The 16,078-nt window shown below is 42.5% G+C and overlaps 1 protein-coding gene and 1 long non-coding RNA gene across 4 annotated transcripts in view; both read right to left on the bottom strand.

The window, feature by feature from the left end:
* The window catches only part of LOC131257953 (methyl-CpG-binding domain-containing protein 9), a 58,536-nt gene that overhangs the window by 20,655 nt on the left and 21,803 nt on the right, over nucleotides 1-16,078 (bottom strand). For all 3 annotated transcript variants that reach the window (XM_058258931.1, XM_058258934.1, XM_058258933.1), the window contains one exon: nucleotides 6,295-6,630. In XM_058258931.1, coding sequence (XP_058114914.1) covers nucleotides 6,295-6,630 — 336 coding nt within the window. The remainder of the gene's footprint in view (nucleotides 1-6,294; nucleotides 6,631-16,078) is intronic.
* LOC131257954 (uncharacterized) lies at nucleotides 655-4,861 on the bottom strand. The gene is made up of 2 exons (XR_009177732.1): nucleotides 1,870-4,861; nucleotides 655-1,069 (listed from the first exon to the last, which is right to left on the bottom strand). It is a non-coding gene; the product is annotated as an uncharacterized LOC131257954 (long non-coding RNA).

Raw genomic sequence — 16,078 nt, 5'->3', positions numbered from 1 at the left:
TAAAGAGAAAAGGTCCATTTATCAGACGGACCCAGCCCAACAACCCATTGAGAGCCCTATATACTTGGAGATTGGCGAGATGGATAGAGAAAATAAAAGAAATTAAAGGATCCCTCTCGGTATCTTTTGTTAATCTATATAAGAAAGGAAATGAGGATGTTGATAGATCAGCATCCAACTTCAATCGTTGTGGAATTGAAACCCTTTCCCCTGTTGTACTAGCTCTTCTTTTTAACAAAATTCTCTCCTTACCCTTCAAAAAAAAAAAATAAAGAAAAAAAGAAATCTTTGTCTAGGTTTCATGAGACATTGGGCATACTGATTTTCATAGATGGCCTTCCATGGACTGAGAAATATAAAGATTTCTTCTTCTTTTTGGAACTCAAATACATATAAAAAAGTGTGGACACCATGACTCGAAGGAACCTTAAACTGTGAAATGTTTCTGCATCAAGGATCCTATGCATTTAGAGTCTACCTGGTGACAGGTTGTATTGATTGTTGTAGAACAAAAGAAGCTTAGCTATTGGAGACTGATACTTGATAAGAGAACCTTATTCAGAAGGTATTTTGGCACAAAGGATTCTACATTTTAGTTTTATAAAGACCAGGTAGTGAAATTTTTTACATGCAAAAAAGCAGTACAACTCCTGAGAGCAAGAAGTGATTGTTCAGATCATGACATAAAACTGCAAACATTTTTTTTTAGAGATAACAACAATTTATTGAGAAGCCCGACTAAAGCAGGGAAAGAATACAAAGCACACTACAGAAAAGAAAAATGAAGAAAAAGCAGCAGCATCAACTGCGCATACAAAAAGACCCCCATCCCAAAACAGAGCTATTAACCAAGAGAATGAGTTCCTCAACAGAGGCCCTCCCATTTCTAAAACATCGCTCATTCATTTCCTTCCAAATAGTCCAAAAAGTCACCATGATTAGGAGCCTCCAGCTTGTTTTTCCATCTTTCTCAACTCTGCCACCAACACACGCCATAAGAAGATCATTAACTGACCTCAGCATCACCCACGCCACATGCATCATGGAAAAGTAGAAGCCCCACACTCTCCTAGCAAATAAACAGTGAATGAAAAGTTGATCAATAGACTCCACATCGATCATACACATCAAACATATATTAGGGAGACTGACTGAGGGATCGCCGTTGAAGATTATCAATCGTCAAAACTTGCTTTCTTCACAGCAACCAAACGAAAACCGCCACTCTCAGAGGCATCCCATAAAACCAATAATGAAAGGGGTGAGAGGGGTGAGCCAAAAAGATCAACTAGAGAAAATAGGCTAGTGTAAAATGAGGGAACCGAAATTTCCCGGACGAGTGGTCTTTCCATATGAGAGAGTCCTCCATAGGAGATGGGACGATATGCTTCAAGCACTCCATCAGATATATAAACTCGCAAGTTCTTCGTCGGTCGGGTTCCTATGGCAAGGTGGGCTCCAAACAACGGTTCCGGTAACAAACGAAAAACAACTAGCTACCGAAATGGAGCGATCCAAAGCAAGCAGGGCTAATCTTGGAAAAAGATTTATTGTCGCACTAGATATCCGACCAAAATTTGACCCATTGCCAAGTGCGAAAGCAATCATATGATGGAATAAATGATTCATCTACACACCTCCCCCCCACTTGAGAAGATGGAACTTCATGCCCTCGTTTGCCCCTTTCCAGAAAAAATTGTCCGTCTCATTTTTTCTAGTCTTTCTACCACCGACCTTGGACACTTAAAAAGCAACATAAAATAAACCGGCATATTAGAAGAAGGCAGCCTTGATTAGGGTTTGCCTTCCCCCAAAGGAAACATAAAGGCACTTGCAACTAGAGAGTTTCCTCTCAATTCTTTCGATTACCTTATCCTATACATGAGTTGTTGGTTTCTTGATACGGAAAGGCAAACCAATATATGAGGATGAAAAAGATCCTACCTTGCACCCAAAAACATTCACAAACATATTAAGGTCATCATTAGAAACATGAACTCCCAAAATCTCACTTTTGTTAGCATTAAGCTAGATGCCTGACACCACTTCAAAACAAACTATGATTTTATGAAGGTTATCAACCGACGTGACGTCTGTATCGCAAAATAAAAGGGAGTCGTCCGCTTACTGAGGATGACTAATATGGATCCGCCTTTCTCGACTTTGAAGCCCTTCACGAGACCATTGACCTCTGCTCTAAAAAGCATCTTACTAAAGGCCTCGCCCACAACCATGAAAAGATATGCGGATAGAAGATCCCCTTGCTTGAGACCCTGCGTAGCCATAAAGAACCCTTACAACGAGCCATTAACCATATCCAAAAAAGAGGTTGCCTGAATACATGACCGCAATTAACCCCGCCATCTATCATTGAAGCCCAATCAGAAGAGTATATAATCCAAGAACCCCCACAATCAACGTGATCATAGGCTTTCTCTAAATCAAGTTTGCACACCAAACCACTTCTCATATCTCTATATCTAGAGTCAACACATTCGTGAGCGACCAAAGCGCTATCAAGAATATATCTACCCAGCACAAAGGCCCCTTGATTCTCAGTGATAGCATTAGATGTGACTCTCTGAATTTGAAAGACGAGGATCTTATACAGGAACCCAATAAGACTAATAGGGCGAAAGTCTTTTAGGTGCTTTGCTCCACACACCTAAAGGATAAGGACAATGAAGGACGCCCACATTACAAAAGAAAGACTACTAAGCTTCCCACACAAAGTTCATATTATCAGATTTGATGAGGTGCCAGAACATATGAAAAAAAGCCATGGGATAACCATCTGGGTCCAAAGCTTTATCGCCACACATGGAATCTAAAGCAACTTTAACCTCATCAACAGAGAAGTGAGTTTCAAGGGATGCCGCCTTGACATCTGAAAGCCTCTCAAAGACTAAATCATCCAGCAAGGATCTATTCCAAGAATCAGCAGATAGTTACTATAAAATGAGACAATGTGCTCGCAAATTTTCTTTTTATCTAATGTCCTCTCCTCATTAACTATGAAGCTGCCTATTCGGTTGCATCTAGCCCGAGCACTTGCTATGTTGTGAAAATATCTGGTATTTTCGTCGCCATCCTTGAGCCACGCTTGTCTGGACCGTTGTCACCATTTGATTTCCTCTTCCTTCGACCAGCTCACAAACCTAGAGTATAAACTAGCACTTCTCCTCATCCGACAACGCACCTGCCTCTTCCAACAAATCTAATTCATGAATTTCTTTTGCAATTTTATTGAATTCAACCTCGCGGTCCCCAAGCACCTTCCTTTTCCATATCTTTAAATTTTCTTTTAAAAGCCGAAGTTTTTAGCATAACCGAAAGCCAATGAAGCCTTCAACTTCGAAAGAGTTCCATCAACCAGCTATAAGCTCCTTAAACCCATCCATCTTGGCCCATCCCAACTCAAACCTAAAAGGTTTTTGTTCCCAATTATTTCTAGCCACCCCTAGGACAATAGGGCGGTGATATGAAAAAGGTCTTGGCAGCCCACATTGACAAACAAGAGGGTACTTATCGAGCCAGTCCAGAGATACTAAGAACTTGTCCAACCGTGACAAGATAGTGTTATGTTATCCATTAAACCATGCGAAAGTTCCCCCCTACATTGGCAGATCCACCAGATCATGCCTAGATACCCAATCGGAAAAATCCCTCATACTCTTGTTGATACACCCAACCTTTGATTTCTCATGCAGAAACCGAACCACATGATAGTCACCCCCTACGCACCAAAGGGCATCCCACTTATGTCTGATAATGTCCAATTCATCCCAAAATCGGTCCATGTCGGAGCTGGAGCTGGAGCTTGGCCCATAAACTGTTGTGAAGATCCATTGATAACCAGATGAACCCTCCCGCAGCAGAATAGATAACGAGAAACGCCCCAAAGAAGCGTCGACTTTCTGCAAAAAGTCAAAATTCTAGGCAACGAGGAGACCTCCCGCAGAAACTATCGCGTCAACAGAAACCCACTCCTTATTGCTCATCGTCTAACATACCTTTATCGATTGCTTGGAGCTCTGTTTCCTAAAGGTTGATGATTTCAATTTTGGCCTTTCTACAAACTTTCCTCACCTAAGCCCTTTAATACTTGCATCCCAGGCTTCTAACTTTCCATGATAGGATAATCATTGGAAACGAGCTTTTCCCAATCTTCCCCTCTTTCCAGCACTGGCTTTTCCTATCGGTTCATAATTAATTGAGCATTCAAGACTTACAATTTCTCTCCAACCATTGGGTGCCTTTTGGCTCTTAAACATTCGAGTTTCCGAGAGTCTCTGGATAACCTTGCTCTTGACAAATTGGAAAAAATAAAAATAATAAAAATAAATAAATCACTGATGTCATCCTGTGGCCCAAAAGATAGCCTGATTAAACCCCCAACCCTTTCAAGCACATCCTTGGACCATTGGTATTGCTCATCAGTTATCAGACCTCTCCCTTGAGAGATTATAGCTTTCCCCTCCACCCTGCTCTTGACAAATTGGAAAAAATCAATGATGTCCTCATTCCGTGCCCCAAGAGATAGCTTGATTAAACCCCTAACCCTCTCAAACACATCCTTGGACCACCAGTATTGCTCTTTAGTTACAGGACTTCTTCCCTAAGAGATTATAGCTTTCCCTTCCACCCATTGTCCCAAACTGAGAATCTGATGCTCCACCTCCTGGCATTGAAGAGGTCCGTAGTAGCGTGATGATCACAATGTCTTCTAACGAAATTCACGGCCGAAGTCCTTCCGTATAGTTCTCAGTCTGTGTCAGCTCCATCTACTTTGGGCCTGGAACCCCTGTGATAAGCCATTGATCCCTGACTCCATGCTTCCATTACTCATAGACCCCTCTTTTGCGACCCCTCTTTTGCTACGAACCTCTTACGCTTGGAGAAGCTAAGGGTGGGATGCTTTGAGAGGGATGCTCGCACCTACAAACTTGTCTCAAGTCCGAGAGTTTATAAGGTATAGATAAGGGATGGGGACCGCATCTCAAAAAGGAGGGGAAAAGCTCCCCACAGGATACGACTTAACACGCGAACCAAGAGAGACCCACAATCCATAACCCATATCCGCATTAGATTGTGATAGCACGATGGCTTTTGAAAACTCATTGTGCTATCACAATGGCAAGATTAGAGCTTCTCTCTTTTTCGAAGGCGGATCCTAGCGACATGTCGATGCAGCATAGATGCGATCCTCAACAACATCCATAAAATTATCAGAAAAGCTTTTCAAGTATTTAAAAGCTACATAGACTCTTTCACCGGTGAGCTACGGCATACATTTTCTTATAATAGCTTTAGAATGCTCTTCATTAAAAAGTTCACATCAAATAAAGATCCCACCTTCCAGAACCGATTCGCTCGTCACCAGAAAAACAAGTGTTGTATGAAGATGTAGCTGGTACGCAAGTTCCTTTAATTCAATACTACATCTATGCAAATGAAAAGAAGGGTAAACAGAATAAAATGGTTGCATATATATAAGACAGGAATAAATGGTTCTATGGCATATTAAGCAATTTTGTGGTAAAACATTAAGAGCTCAATGACAAGGCTAGAAGATACAGGACATGATATCTGGAACATCAGACTCAATAAAGTGCCATACGATATCCAATGGACACTAACCAACATTCATAATACACAATCTATTCATGTACATAAGAACAACAAAGTATTAGGTCCTGATGCATTGAGACATGAACAGTCCCCTATGTGCCCCTTCTGTACAAGTGGGGACCAAGGTTCAGTGATCCAGACTGTTAATATGATGGAACGATAGAGAATGGGCCTGTTGCAAACATTTGCCCAGATTAGAGAAACCTAGTCGCCCAATTCTTTAGTCTTTTCATCAACAATTGCTACATTTCCTTTTGTCCTTTTTTTTAAAACTTAACCCACGCCATTAGCCCAAGAGATCTTAAGAAGTTCAGATCTGAGAGATTGGTGTGGATTCTCCACAATAAGACCAAGAGTCTGAATCACCAAACCATGGGCCATGGGTGTACTGACCTGTCACATCAGGAAACTGTTCATATCATGATGCATGCAGGCAGAAAAGCTCATGCAACATTATACAAGCAAAAGGAGTGTCAAGTACAGTTGTCAATGGGCCAGGCCTGGGGTTGGCCTCAGCCCGGATTTTGAACTGTTTCAGGCCAGGCCGTCCGGCTGGACCTATTCAAAACTTTGATTTTGGCAGGCCCTAGCCCAGCCCATTGACAGCCCTAGTCTCAAGACACCACACAGTTGAACCAAACACAAACAGTTATAGGAACATGCCTCGCGAACATCCTCAAGGAAAGCCTCGTGAGATCCCCCATAGGCCCCAACAGCCAATCTTAAATCAATTGTCCGAAAATCCAGAGGGCGAGACACCATAGCTGGTGAACCCAAAATACCCTCATCCTCATTATCATTGGGGTTTAATAGCGTTGTACCCAGCAAATTGCAGAAAACTTTTCCATCATCAGCGGCAGCAGCACGACGTAATATGATCCGACACTGTTTCATAATAATATCTGACGTAGAACTAACAATTTTCTCTTTTCTTCCCTTGCTAGGCTTCTGCTGTAGACTTTCACCACATACCTCTGCCAGAACTGCAAGAACAGCTTTCTGTACCAAACAAACCTTACATTCAGCAAAAGATATTGTGAAAAAACAGATGCACATTATGTAAACAAGGCTAAATAATCGGGAAAACATGGACAGAGTAAGCAAGATGAACAAAGTCAATAAAACAACAATGAGCAAACTATCATGTATATGCTGCCATTCTAATCTCAGGTTTTCAGTAATGTTGCTTACATGATGAAATTAAAAGGGACCAGCTAGCATTACCCATTCACAGTTTCCAAAATAAAATTCAGATAGCAGACGCTGATTACTTTTCAGATCTCACACGCACGCACGGACACACACAGATACATACGTAATACATACATACATACAGATATATATATATATATATATATATATATATATATATATGCAAACACATACATGCATGTATAAACTAAGAAACATGTAATAACTATGACCTCACAGAAAAAAAAAATGACACTCTACATGATATTAATAATGCCGTCCTATTCAATTCTTAGAATAATAGCACTGGGAGGGTGGGAGCATTTATCACATACTTTAGTGTATCATCATTTCCAAATGATTAACTTAGACAAAAATGACATAAATTCCATTGAGTTTCTACTAAAAGAATCAGAAGAAAGAACTAAAAAGTTGTGACTTGCAAATGAAGAACCATGAGAAAAGCCGTTCGTTGAACTCTCACTAAGAAATCATAAGAAAGCTAACTCCACATAATCTGGGACAAGACTATGATGATGGTGATGATAGTGATGATAAGTAAACTGCTCTAATTGATTTTCAAGCATTGAACTTTCAACATAAAAAAGAAAGATGTCATTTCAATTCTTGTTACGATGTCACTCAAAATTTACACCCCTGCATGGAAAATACAGGCACAAAGAACTGATATAAAATTTAAGGGTGAGAATGCAGTGTTCAGCAAAGGGCTGTAATACATTGCAAACATAGTGACGAAAAAAAAAAAAAAAGAGCAGCGCCAAACCAATTGACAAGAAAGGGACTGCTGGAGGTTTGGGCACTGCCTGTGAACTTGGTAGACAACATTCAAAATTTGATGGAATTGGCAGGATGGGAGTTTAAGTATGATTTCTGTGAAAGCAACTGATTGTGTTGATATGTGGGCTCTTTTGAGGTACTAATACAATGACAGGCACAGGTGAAGCTCTGAGGTGTGGCCTCAAATTTGCACACATTTCTTCATGCATTGTTGTGAACCTAGGGCAATTCCCTCAATGCTGTCGGGTGGGACTAGCTTTCTTGGCCTCCCAACCATGTTTATTGATTCTTTATATTCTTTACAGCTTGGACATTCACTTCTTTTCCATGTGCACAGAATTTGTTGTGGTATAAGGGCCTGTTTGGTTCGTTGAATACCATAGTAATGTGATGGAAAATTCACATCATTACACTTTATCATTGATTGGATATAGCCGGCTGACAAATCATGGTAATACTTTGGAATCACCGTCGAGACTTCGATTGGCAGAGGAGTGTTTACGTGGCATAGTTCCATGGGCCCACCATGATGTCTGTGTTATATTCACACCATCCATCCATCTTGCGAGATCATTTTATGGAATGAGACAAAAAAAAATGAGGCAGATCCAAAGCAGAAATGGACTACACCACAGAGCAGTGGAGATTGAACAGCTGCCATTGAAAACTTCTTAGGGCCCACAGAAGTATTGGATCAAGTTGATATTTGTGTTTTCCCTTCATCCAGGTCTCTATGACCTTATGAACAGGTTGGATGCAAATAAACATCCCGGTGGGCCCTAGGAAGGTTTCAACAGTGAGCATCATTGTCCCCACTGCTTTCTGTGTAGTCCACTTGAGCTTTGGATCTACCTCATTTTTTTATTTTTTATTTTGAAAAGTCAGGATATATATATATATTAGGAAAGAGAAAGGAGTACAAAAAGGAGAAGAGAGAGTTTGCCAAGGAAGCAGACTCTATTAGACTCCAAGAAAAAGAAAATCACACTCCTTAAGACCGACAACATGAACAGCTCATTCTATCATTAACCGCTTCGCCTTACTAGCTATAACCACTTCAGAGTTAGAGATATCCCTAAAGCATCTCCCGTTTCTTTCTTCCCAAACAGACCACCAAACTGCAATAATGGCCATTCTCCACAACCGAGTCTTTTGCTTGCCCAATCTAACCTCATGCCAGGCTTTTAGGAGATGACTCACTGAGCCAGGAAGACACCACTTAATATTGAAGCGATTAAAAAATTCTGACCAAATCCGAGTGATAAAAGGACAGAAAAGTAGCAGATGATCGATCGATTCTTCATCCTTCATACAGCAAAGGCAAACATTAACTATATGCATCCCCCTTTTTCTCAATTTATCCACCGCGAGAATCTTCTTGTTCCCAACCAACCACCCAAAGGAAGCAAACTTTGGAGGAACCGAGTATTTCCAAATGTGATAAGACGGAGGATCATCTTTTGGAGACAACTCGTGATCCAACAAAGAGTATAGCGATTTAACTGAGAACATGTTGGATTTCTCCGCCCTCCAACTTAATCTGTCTGAATTTTGTAGATCTAGCATGCCCCTGTAAATCCGTTCAAGAAGCCCCGCATACTCATCGACCTCCCAATCATGGAGGTTCCTTCTGCAGACCACGTTCCACTCTATCTTCTTGGTCGATATAGAGAAGCAGCTAGCTACAAAGATAGCTAGATTAGGGGCGAGATGGAAAATATTCAGGAAGTCTTCTTTCAAAGACACATCTCCCACCCAAATGTCTTCCCAAAACCGGATATTGTCTCCCTTACCTAGGACGAACCCGATACCTTTAAGAGCCTCCTTCTTCATAGATAAAATCCCTTTCTAAAGGGCCGAGGCCCTACATAGAGTTGAATCCTTGGTCCACCAACCACCAACTGACTTGCCGTATTTACCTTTGATTATCTTATTCCAAAGGTTATCGCCCTCTGACCCCAGCCTCCAAATCCACTTCCCCATGAGAGCCCTATTCATTTTCTTGAGAACTCTTATCCCCGCACCGCCTTCTTGAAACTGCTTGCACACCTGATTCCACTGGACAAGATGAAACTTTTTCTTCTCTTTCTTGCCATGCTGAAGGAAGTCTCGTCTTAATCTTTCTAGAGTAGCCAGAACTGTGGCTGGGCATCCGAATAAGGACATATAATATAGGGGCATATTTGAGAGGGCTGCCTTAATAAGAGTGAGGTGGCCTCCCAAAGATAAATATCTACATTTCCATCTAGCCAGGTAATTTTCGAACCTATCAATGACCTTATCCCATAAGGATTTTGGAGGCGAGCCCAAGCATAACGGGAGGCCAATCAAAGAAGACAGAAACTGAAACCAAAGAGCACCCAAAAGATTCTGCAAATTTGCTAACCTCCTCTTCCTTCAAATTAACCCCAAGCATCTTAGATTTCGCCATGTTAACCCTTAACCCCGACACGGCTTCGAAACATCGGATCGTAGTACGCAGGTTAGCCACCTTTTCTGAATCTGCTTCACTAAAAATCAGGGTATCATCTGCATACTGTATGTGAAATATCAGAGTGGGCATTCCTCTCACTCTAATGCCGCCTAAAATCCCTGCCTCCTGACTTGACTGAATCATTCTAGAAAAGGCCTCCCCCCACTATGAGGAAGAGAAACGGGGATAAAGGATCACCCTAGCAAATGCCTCTAGAGCTTTTAAACAATCCTTTCAGGGACCTGTTAAGAAGAATAGAAAAATAGGCCGACCCTACACATTCTCCTATCCACCCTCTCCATTTCTCTCCAAAGCCCAACTGCCTCAACATGTACTGCAAAATATCCCAGTCCACATGGTCGTATGCCTTTTCAATATCCATCTTACATAGAACAAACTTTGATCCATCTTTGTGACTAGAATCCAAACATTCATTTGCTATAAGAGCACAATCAATAATCTGCCTCCCCGAAATAAACGCACTCTGATGTCCTTAAATAAGTTTTCCAATAACATTCTTCAAGCGAGACGCCATAACTTTCGCCTAGATTTTATACGGAACCCCTAACAGACTTATCGGTCTGAAATCTCAATAATTTGCCTCCCCGAAATAAACGCACTCTGATGTCCTTAAATAAGTTTTCTAATAACATTCTTCAAGCGAGATGCCATAACTTTCGCCTAGATTTTATATGGACCCCCTAATAGACTTATCGGTCTGAAATCTTTGAAAGTGGCAGCACCCAAAACTTTTGGGATTAATGCTATAGAACCCCCCAAGCCTTTTGACAGTCTGCCCCTATCATCAAACTTGTTGAAGAACTCCATAATATCGTCTTTGATCACTTCCCAGAAGGTAAGATAGAAGCAAAGGGGGAATCCGTCTGGACCTGGAGCCTAATCGCCTCTTAAAGAGTCCACGACCAGCCTCGCGTCTTCCACACTGAACAGGGGTTCTAGTGCTTTGGCGTCTTCAGCTGACAGACTGTTCATCTGAAGGTGATCCAGTAAAGGCCTATCCCATCAATCTCCCCTAAGCGGGGAGCTAAAATACGCTATAGCCTCCTCCACAATTTGATCTTTATCTTCAATACGACGACCATTCACGATTATGATGTTGATTCTGTTTTTTTTGGCATGCATACTGGCTATACTATGAAAATATTGTGTTTTTATCCACCTCCTTTAACCACTAGGCACGAGAACTTTGTTTCCAGGCGATTTCATTTTCAAGCACCCTGGTAGACAACGACTGAAAAAGCTGAATTCTTTTGGATAGGATCTCAGTCGACATGAGGCCATCTTTAGCTCCAACATCTATAGGTTGCAACTCCGACATAATCGATTTTGTTTCCAATTCCCTTTTGAAAAGCACTTCCTGTTTCCACCGCTTTATCATGTCCTTCAGCATTCTGAATTTGCTGCACAGCCTATGACCAACAAAGCCTTCGACATGAAAACCACCCCACCAATTTGAGACCAACTGAATAAAACCTTCAATATTTAACTAAGAAGATTCAAATCTAGAAGGTTTCGGGCCCCAGTTGTGCTCGTCAGTCAACAACATCACCGGGTTATGATTTGACGTTGTTCTCGGGAGGACTGTCTAAGAGATGAGAGGGGACCATTCCAACCAATCCGAAGAAACTAAAAATCTATCCAGTCTTGAATGGGAAGGATTCACTCTACCACTGGTCCAAGTAAATCTGGAGCCGAGCAGAGGAAGATCAACAAGTTCCTGATCATCAATCCAGCTCGAGAAAGTACGCATCGCTGGAGAGACTTTTCTACCATGGGATTTTTCTTCTGCATATTTGACAATGTTAAAATCTCCAGCAAAACAGCAGCATCTCAGCCTAGAAGCACTCATTTCCTCCCAGAATTTTGACTTTCTGGCTTCAAGAGTGGGACCTTAAACTGATGAAATAAGGCATTTAAAATCAGACGATCTATCTTTCAGAATAATCGAAACCGAAAAGATCCCAGACCAAGAACTCTCCAGGAACCATTGGGACGATTTCCACGCTATCAAAATACCTCCTACACTTCCATTGGCATCCAGCACCACCTAGGGGTGCACATCTAACCGTTGGAACCATGTAACCGGACCGGAACCGTTGGATCGGTCCGATTTGGTCCGGTTCTAGGGTGCTAACGGTCCGATTCCAGTTCCCAAATTTTCTGAACCGTTGATTACGGATCGGTTCCGGTTTAGGGTCCGGTAGAAAAGAACTGAACCGTTGATCCGAACCGTGACAGGAACCGTGGATCTGAACCGTCGATCCGACTTAGTTTAAAACCAAAAAATAAAAAAACCTAAGCGCTCGCCCTTTTTGAGCGCCCGCCCGTTCTGAGTGCCCTATCCCTACCCTTTTTGAGCACCCTACCCCTGCCCTCTCTCTCTCTCTCTCTCTCTCTCTCTCTCTCTCACCATCCCGATCCAACACCCTCCCTCTTTGTATCTCTCTCTCGCCATCCCGGTCCCAGCGCCCTCTCTCTCTCTCTCTCTCTCTCTCTCTCTCTCTCTCTCTCTCCATATCTGGATGCTGCTGCGGCACCTGCAAACCCCATGCGTGTGCTCTCCTCTTTGACTGTGATGGAGTGCTCGTTGACACTAAGAAGGACGGCCATCGCATTTCTCGCGGAGGTACGATTATTAGTTTGTTTTTTTTCTTTTTCTGTTGAAATGGGTTTTCATTTCTTTGTTCGTCCCATGCGCCGGTTCTGGTTCGGTTCCGGTTTCATTCCTTTTTCACGGTCTGGTTCTGGTTCCAATAATTGTAGGACCGTTAGCAACGGTTCGGTTCCGGTTTCACCCCAGAACCGGACCAAACCGACCCGTGTGCACCCCTAACACCACCCATTTAGTGTCTGCAGCCTTCCAAAGCGAACCCATAATCCTATCATTAAAAATCTGAACTTTTGTTTCCCGGATGCAAATAACATCATGATTTCGAAATCCACAGGAGTCTTTAATCAGCCTTCTCTTCTACTTCGACCCCACCCCTCTTACGTTCCAAGAGATGATCTTCATTGGGGAACTGAGTAAAGCTGGGCATCGGACCGAGTCGGATCGGATTCGGTCCAACTCGACTTGGTTCGAAATTTGCAGGATGTGATCCGAACCCGATCAGATCCGATGCTGGATCCGGGTCATCGGACTCGAACAGATCCGAACTCTGCTAACTTAGAACCGATCCGAGTCTAAATCAGTCAGGAAACCCGAGTCGGATCAGATTGGCCAAAGTTGGGATCGTTAATTTTTTCAACGGTATGAGAATCATTATTCTCAATGTTTCCTATGGTGCGATGTACTTGATTACTGAATATAATTAAAATTTAATATCAATCCCAAAAATGATATGGAAAAACTGATGGACGGTGTGGATAATAAAAAAAAAATCAACATAGGCCCCACACAAGCTCACACTAGCTTATAGCTTCCTGAAGAAGCTTCAAGTTGCGTAGCTTCCTGAAGAAGCTTCAAATACAGTGCTAGAGATAGGGTGTACTAACAAGCTAACAAAAGAGGAAAAAAAAAAACGTACAGTAGCCTGGTAGCAGAGGCAAAAACGAAATTATTTTTAAAGAAGAGATGTTCCGGTGCTTTCGGGTGCACTGTTAACTTATAGTGCTCCTGTTTGTATCAGTTTACTTGGACCGTCTAATCAATTAATCTGAACTGTCCATTAAGTCCAAGACACAATTCATGGGCTATCATGTAAAAATGGAACGAATCATATGATCCAATCATCATTTGTTAGGATTGCATAAACAATAGTGATTCTTTAGGAATCATAAGCAATCCATGATAGTCCTAACGAACAGACGGATTATATTTTCGATTAGACCTATTTTTGTGAAGTTAGTCTTGACCATCCATTTAAAAGGCCATTGATTGAAATAATAGAACTTGTTATATTGGCATGATATTTGCATGAGAGCCATTGAAATTAGCATCACACCTAATGAACAGTCTAGATTAACGGATTGGACTGTCTAAGTGTCCATATGCAACTAGGAGCATGATATCTTATATACCCGAGAGCACTGCAGCATTTCTCTCTGAAAATAATAGCTGACACTAGCTATAGCAGCTCTAGGTACGTGTCATGCAAAGACAAGCACTGACGCTCCTCGAGCTCCGAGTCGTAAGAACGGGTGGGCCGCAGATTAGGCTACTGAAGTGACGTCACCTAGTTCTATGGGCCCCACTATGATGTATGTGTTGTATCCATACCATCCATCCATTTTGAGATATCATTTTAGAATATGAACCAAAAAATGAAGCAGATAAAAATTTGTAGTGGACCCCACCACAGAAAACAGTGGGGAGAGTGATTCCCACCGTTGAAACTATCCTACGGCCCACTATATTGAAATCCAACCTATTCAAAAGTTAAAAAGGACATTAAAGAAGGGAAAACACAAATATCAGGTTGATCTAAAACTCTTGTGGATTTTAGAAGTTTTTAATGGTGGGCGTCACTGCCCCACTGTTTTCTCTGTTGGGGTCCATTGGAGCTTTGGATTTAACTCATTCTTTGGATCTTGCCCTAAAATGATCCCTCCATATGGATGGATGGCACGGATACAAAACATACATCTTGGTGGGGCCCACGAAACTTAGTGACGTCACTTTAGTAGCGACTCTAGCTACTAACCTGTCAGTAGCTAATCCGCGCCCGAGTAGAGAGAGAGTTGTAGAGAGAGACAGAGAGAGAAAGAGTTTCAGAGAGAGAGAGAGAGAGAGAGAGAGATACAGAGAGAGATTTACCTCGGCCGGTGGAGATTGGGATCGGGAAGATTTGGGGATTCCGGATCCAGCGCAGCGAGCATTCTTCAGGTGCGGGTAGGGTAAAAAATAGGTTGCAAGGGAGGGTTCGAGATCTACGGGTGCGGGTAGGCGGCGAGCGTTCTTCGGGTGCAGTTAGGGTAGGGTAAAAAAGGTGTCGGGTAAAACTTAAAAGTAGAAAAAACAAATATATATAACTTAATAAATACGGTCCGGATCGGATCAGTCCGAATCGGATCCAATCGGATCGGATTACGGATCGGGTCGGTTCAGAACGGGTGTTATCCGTACCCGACCCGAAAATGTTTCGGATCTGGATGGGGCTACCCGATCCTGACCGATACAGACCATCGGTTCTGTTCGAATCGAGTCGAATCGGGTCGGATCCACCGGATCGGATATAAAATGCCCAGCTCTAGAACTGAGCTACCCCAAGTACCCTGAAGCTCTATAAGCTTGATGAATTCAGACGCTAACCCCGCAGATGATGTAAGACACTGTAGCTATCTATTACTGCATGATCTGGAGAAGCGATTTCTGGTCGATCTCGTACCTGCAAGAGGTCTTCCTCAAGTTTCCACACACTAAAACAGAGCTATATAGTCCTCTGGGCAGTCCCCGAAAGATAGCCCTACGGCCCTACCGACGTGTCCTATCGCATCTCTGATCTATTTCTTCTTCTGAATTGTGTTAATTAGATTCGCCCTACACTCTTCCTCTACTATATTCTTTTCCATATATGCCCCCAATCTGTTGTTTTACCAATCTGAACCTGAAGCGACTCCGCTTCTATGACTCCATTTCCTATATCATCCCGGAAAAGGATGATGAGGGCTTGATCTAAAAGCGCATCATTAGAAAAAGCAGGGGAAGGAGGGAGAGAATCGAGAGAGGTCGGGTTCTCCGAGTTCTAGGACTGATCATCAAGCTCCACCATATCTTCACTCTCACATAACTGGAGGCTTAGGTCGGGCGGACAGATCCGATTTCTTAAGGCCTTTAACCCCGTAAGGCCTGAAGCCCCCAACTGAATAACTTGCTGATTCGAGGGAACTTTCCAAACCATCGTAGTATCATCGGATAGACCAAAAGGCTTCACTACTACCGACACTGGAGCCACTGATACCAGCCTACGGTCAAGAGATGGGTCAGGACTAGGAGAGAGGTTGAGGTTAAGGAGGGGGCGATCC

Source organism: Magnolia sinica, chromosome 10 (assembly GCF_029962835.1).
Source record: "Magnolia sinica isolate HGM2019 chromosome 10, MsV1, whole genome shotgun sequence".
Taxonomy (NCBI): domain Eukaryota; kingdom Viridiplantae; phylum Streptophyta; class Magnoliopsida; order Magnoliales; family Magnoliaceae; genus Magnolia; species Magnolia sinica.
The sequence above is the reverse complement of the archived record's forward strand: the minus strand, read 5'-3'. Positions and strand labels throughout refer to the sequence as shown.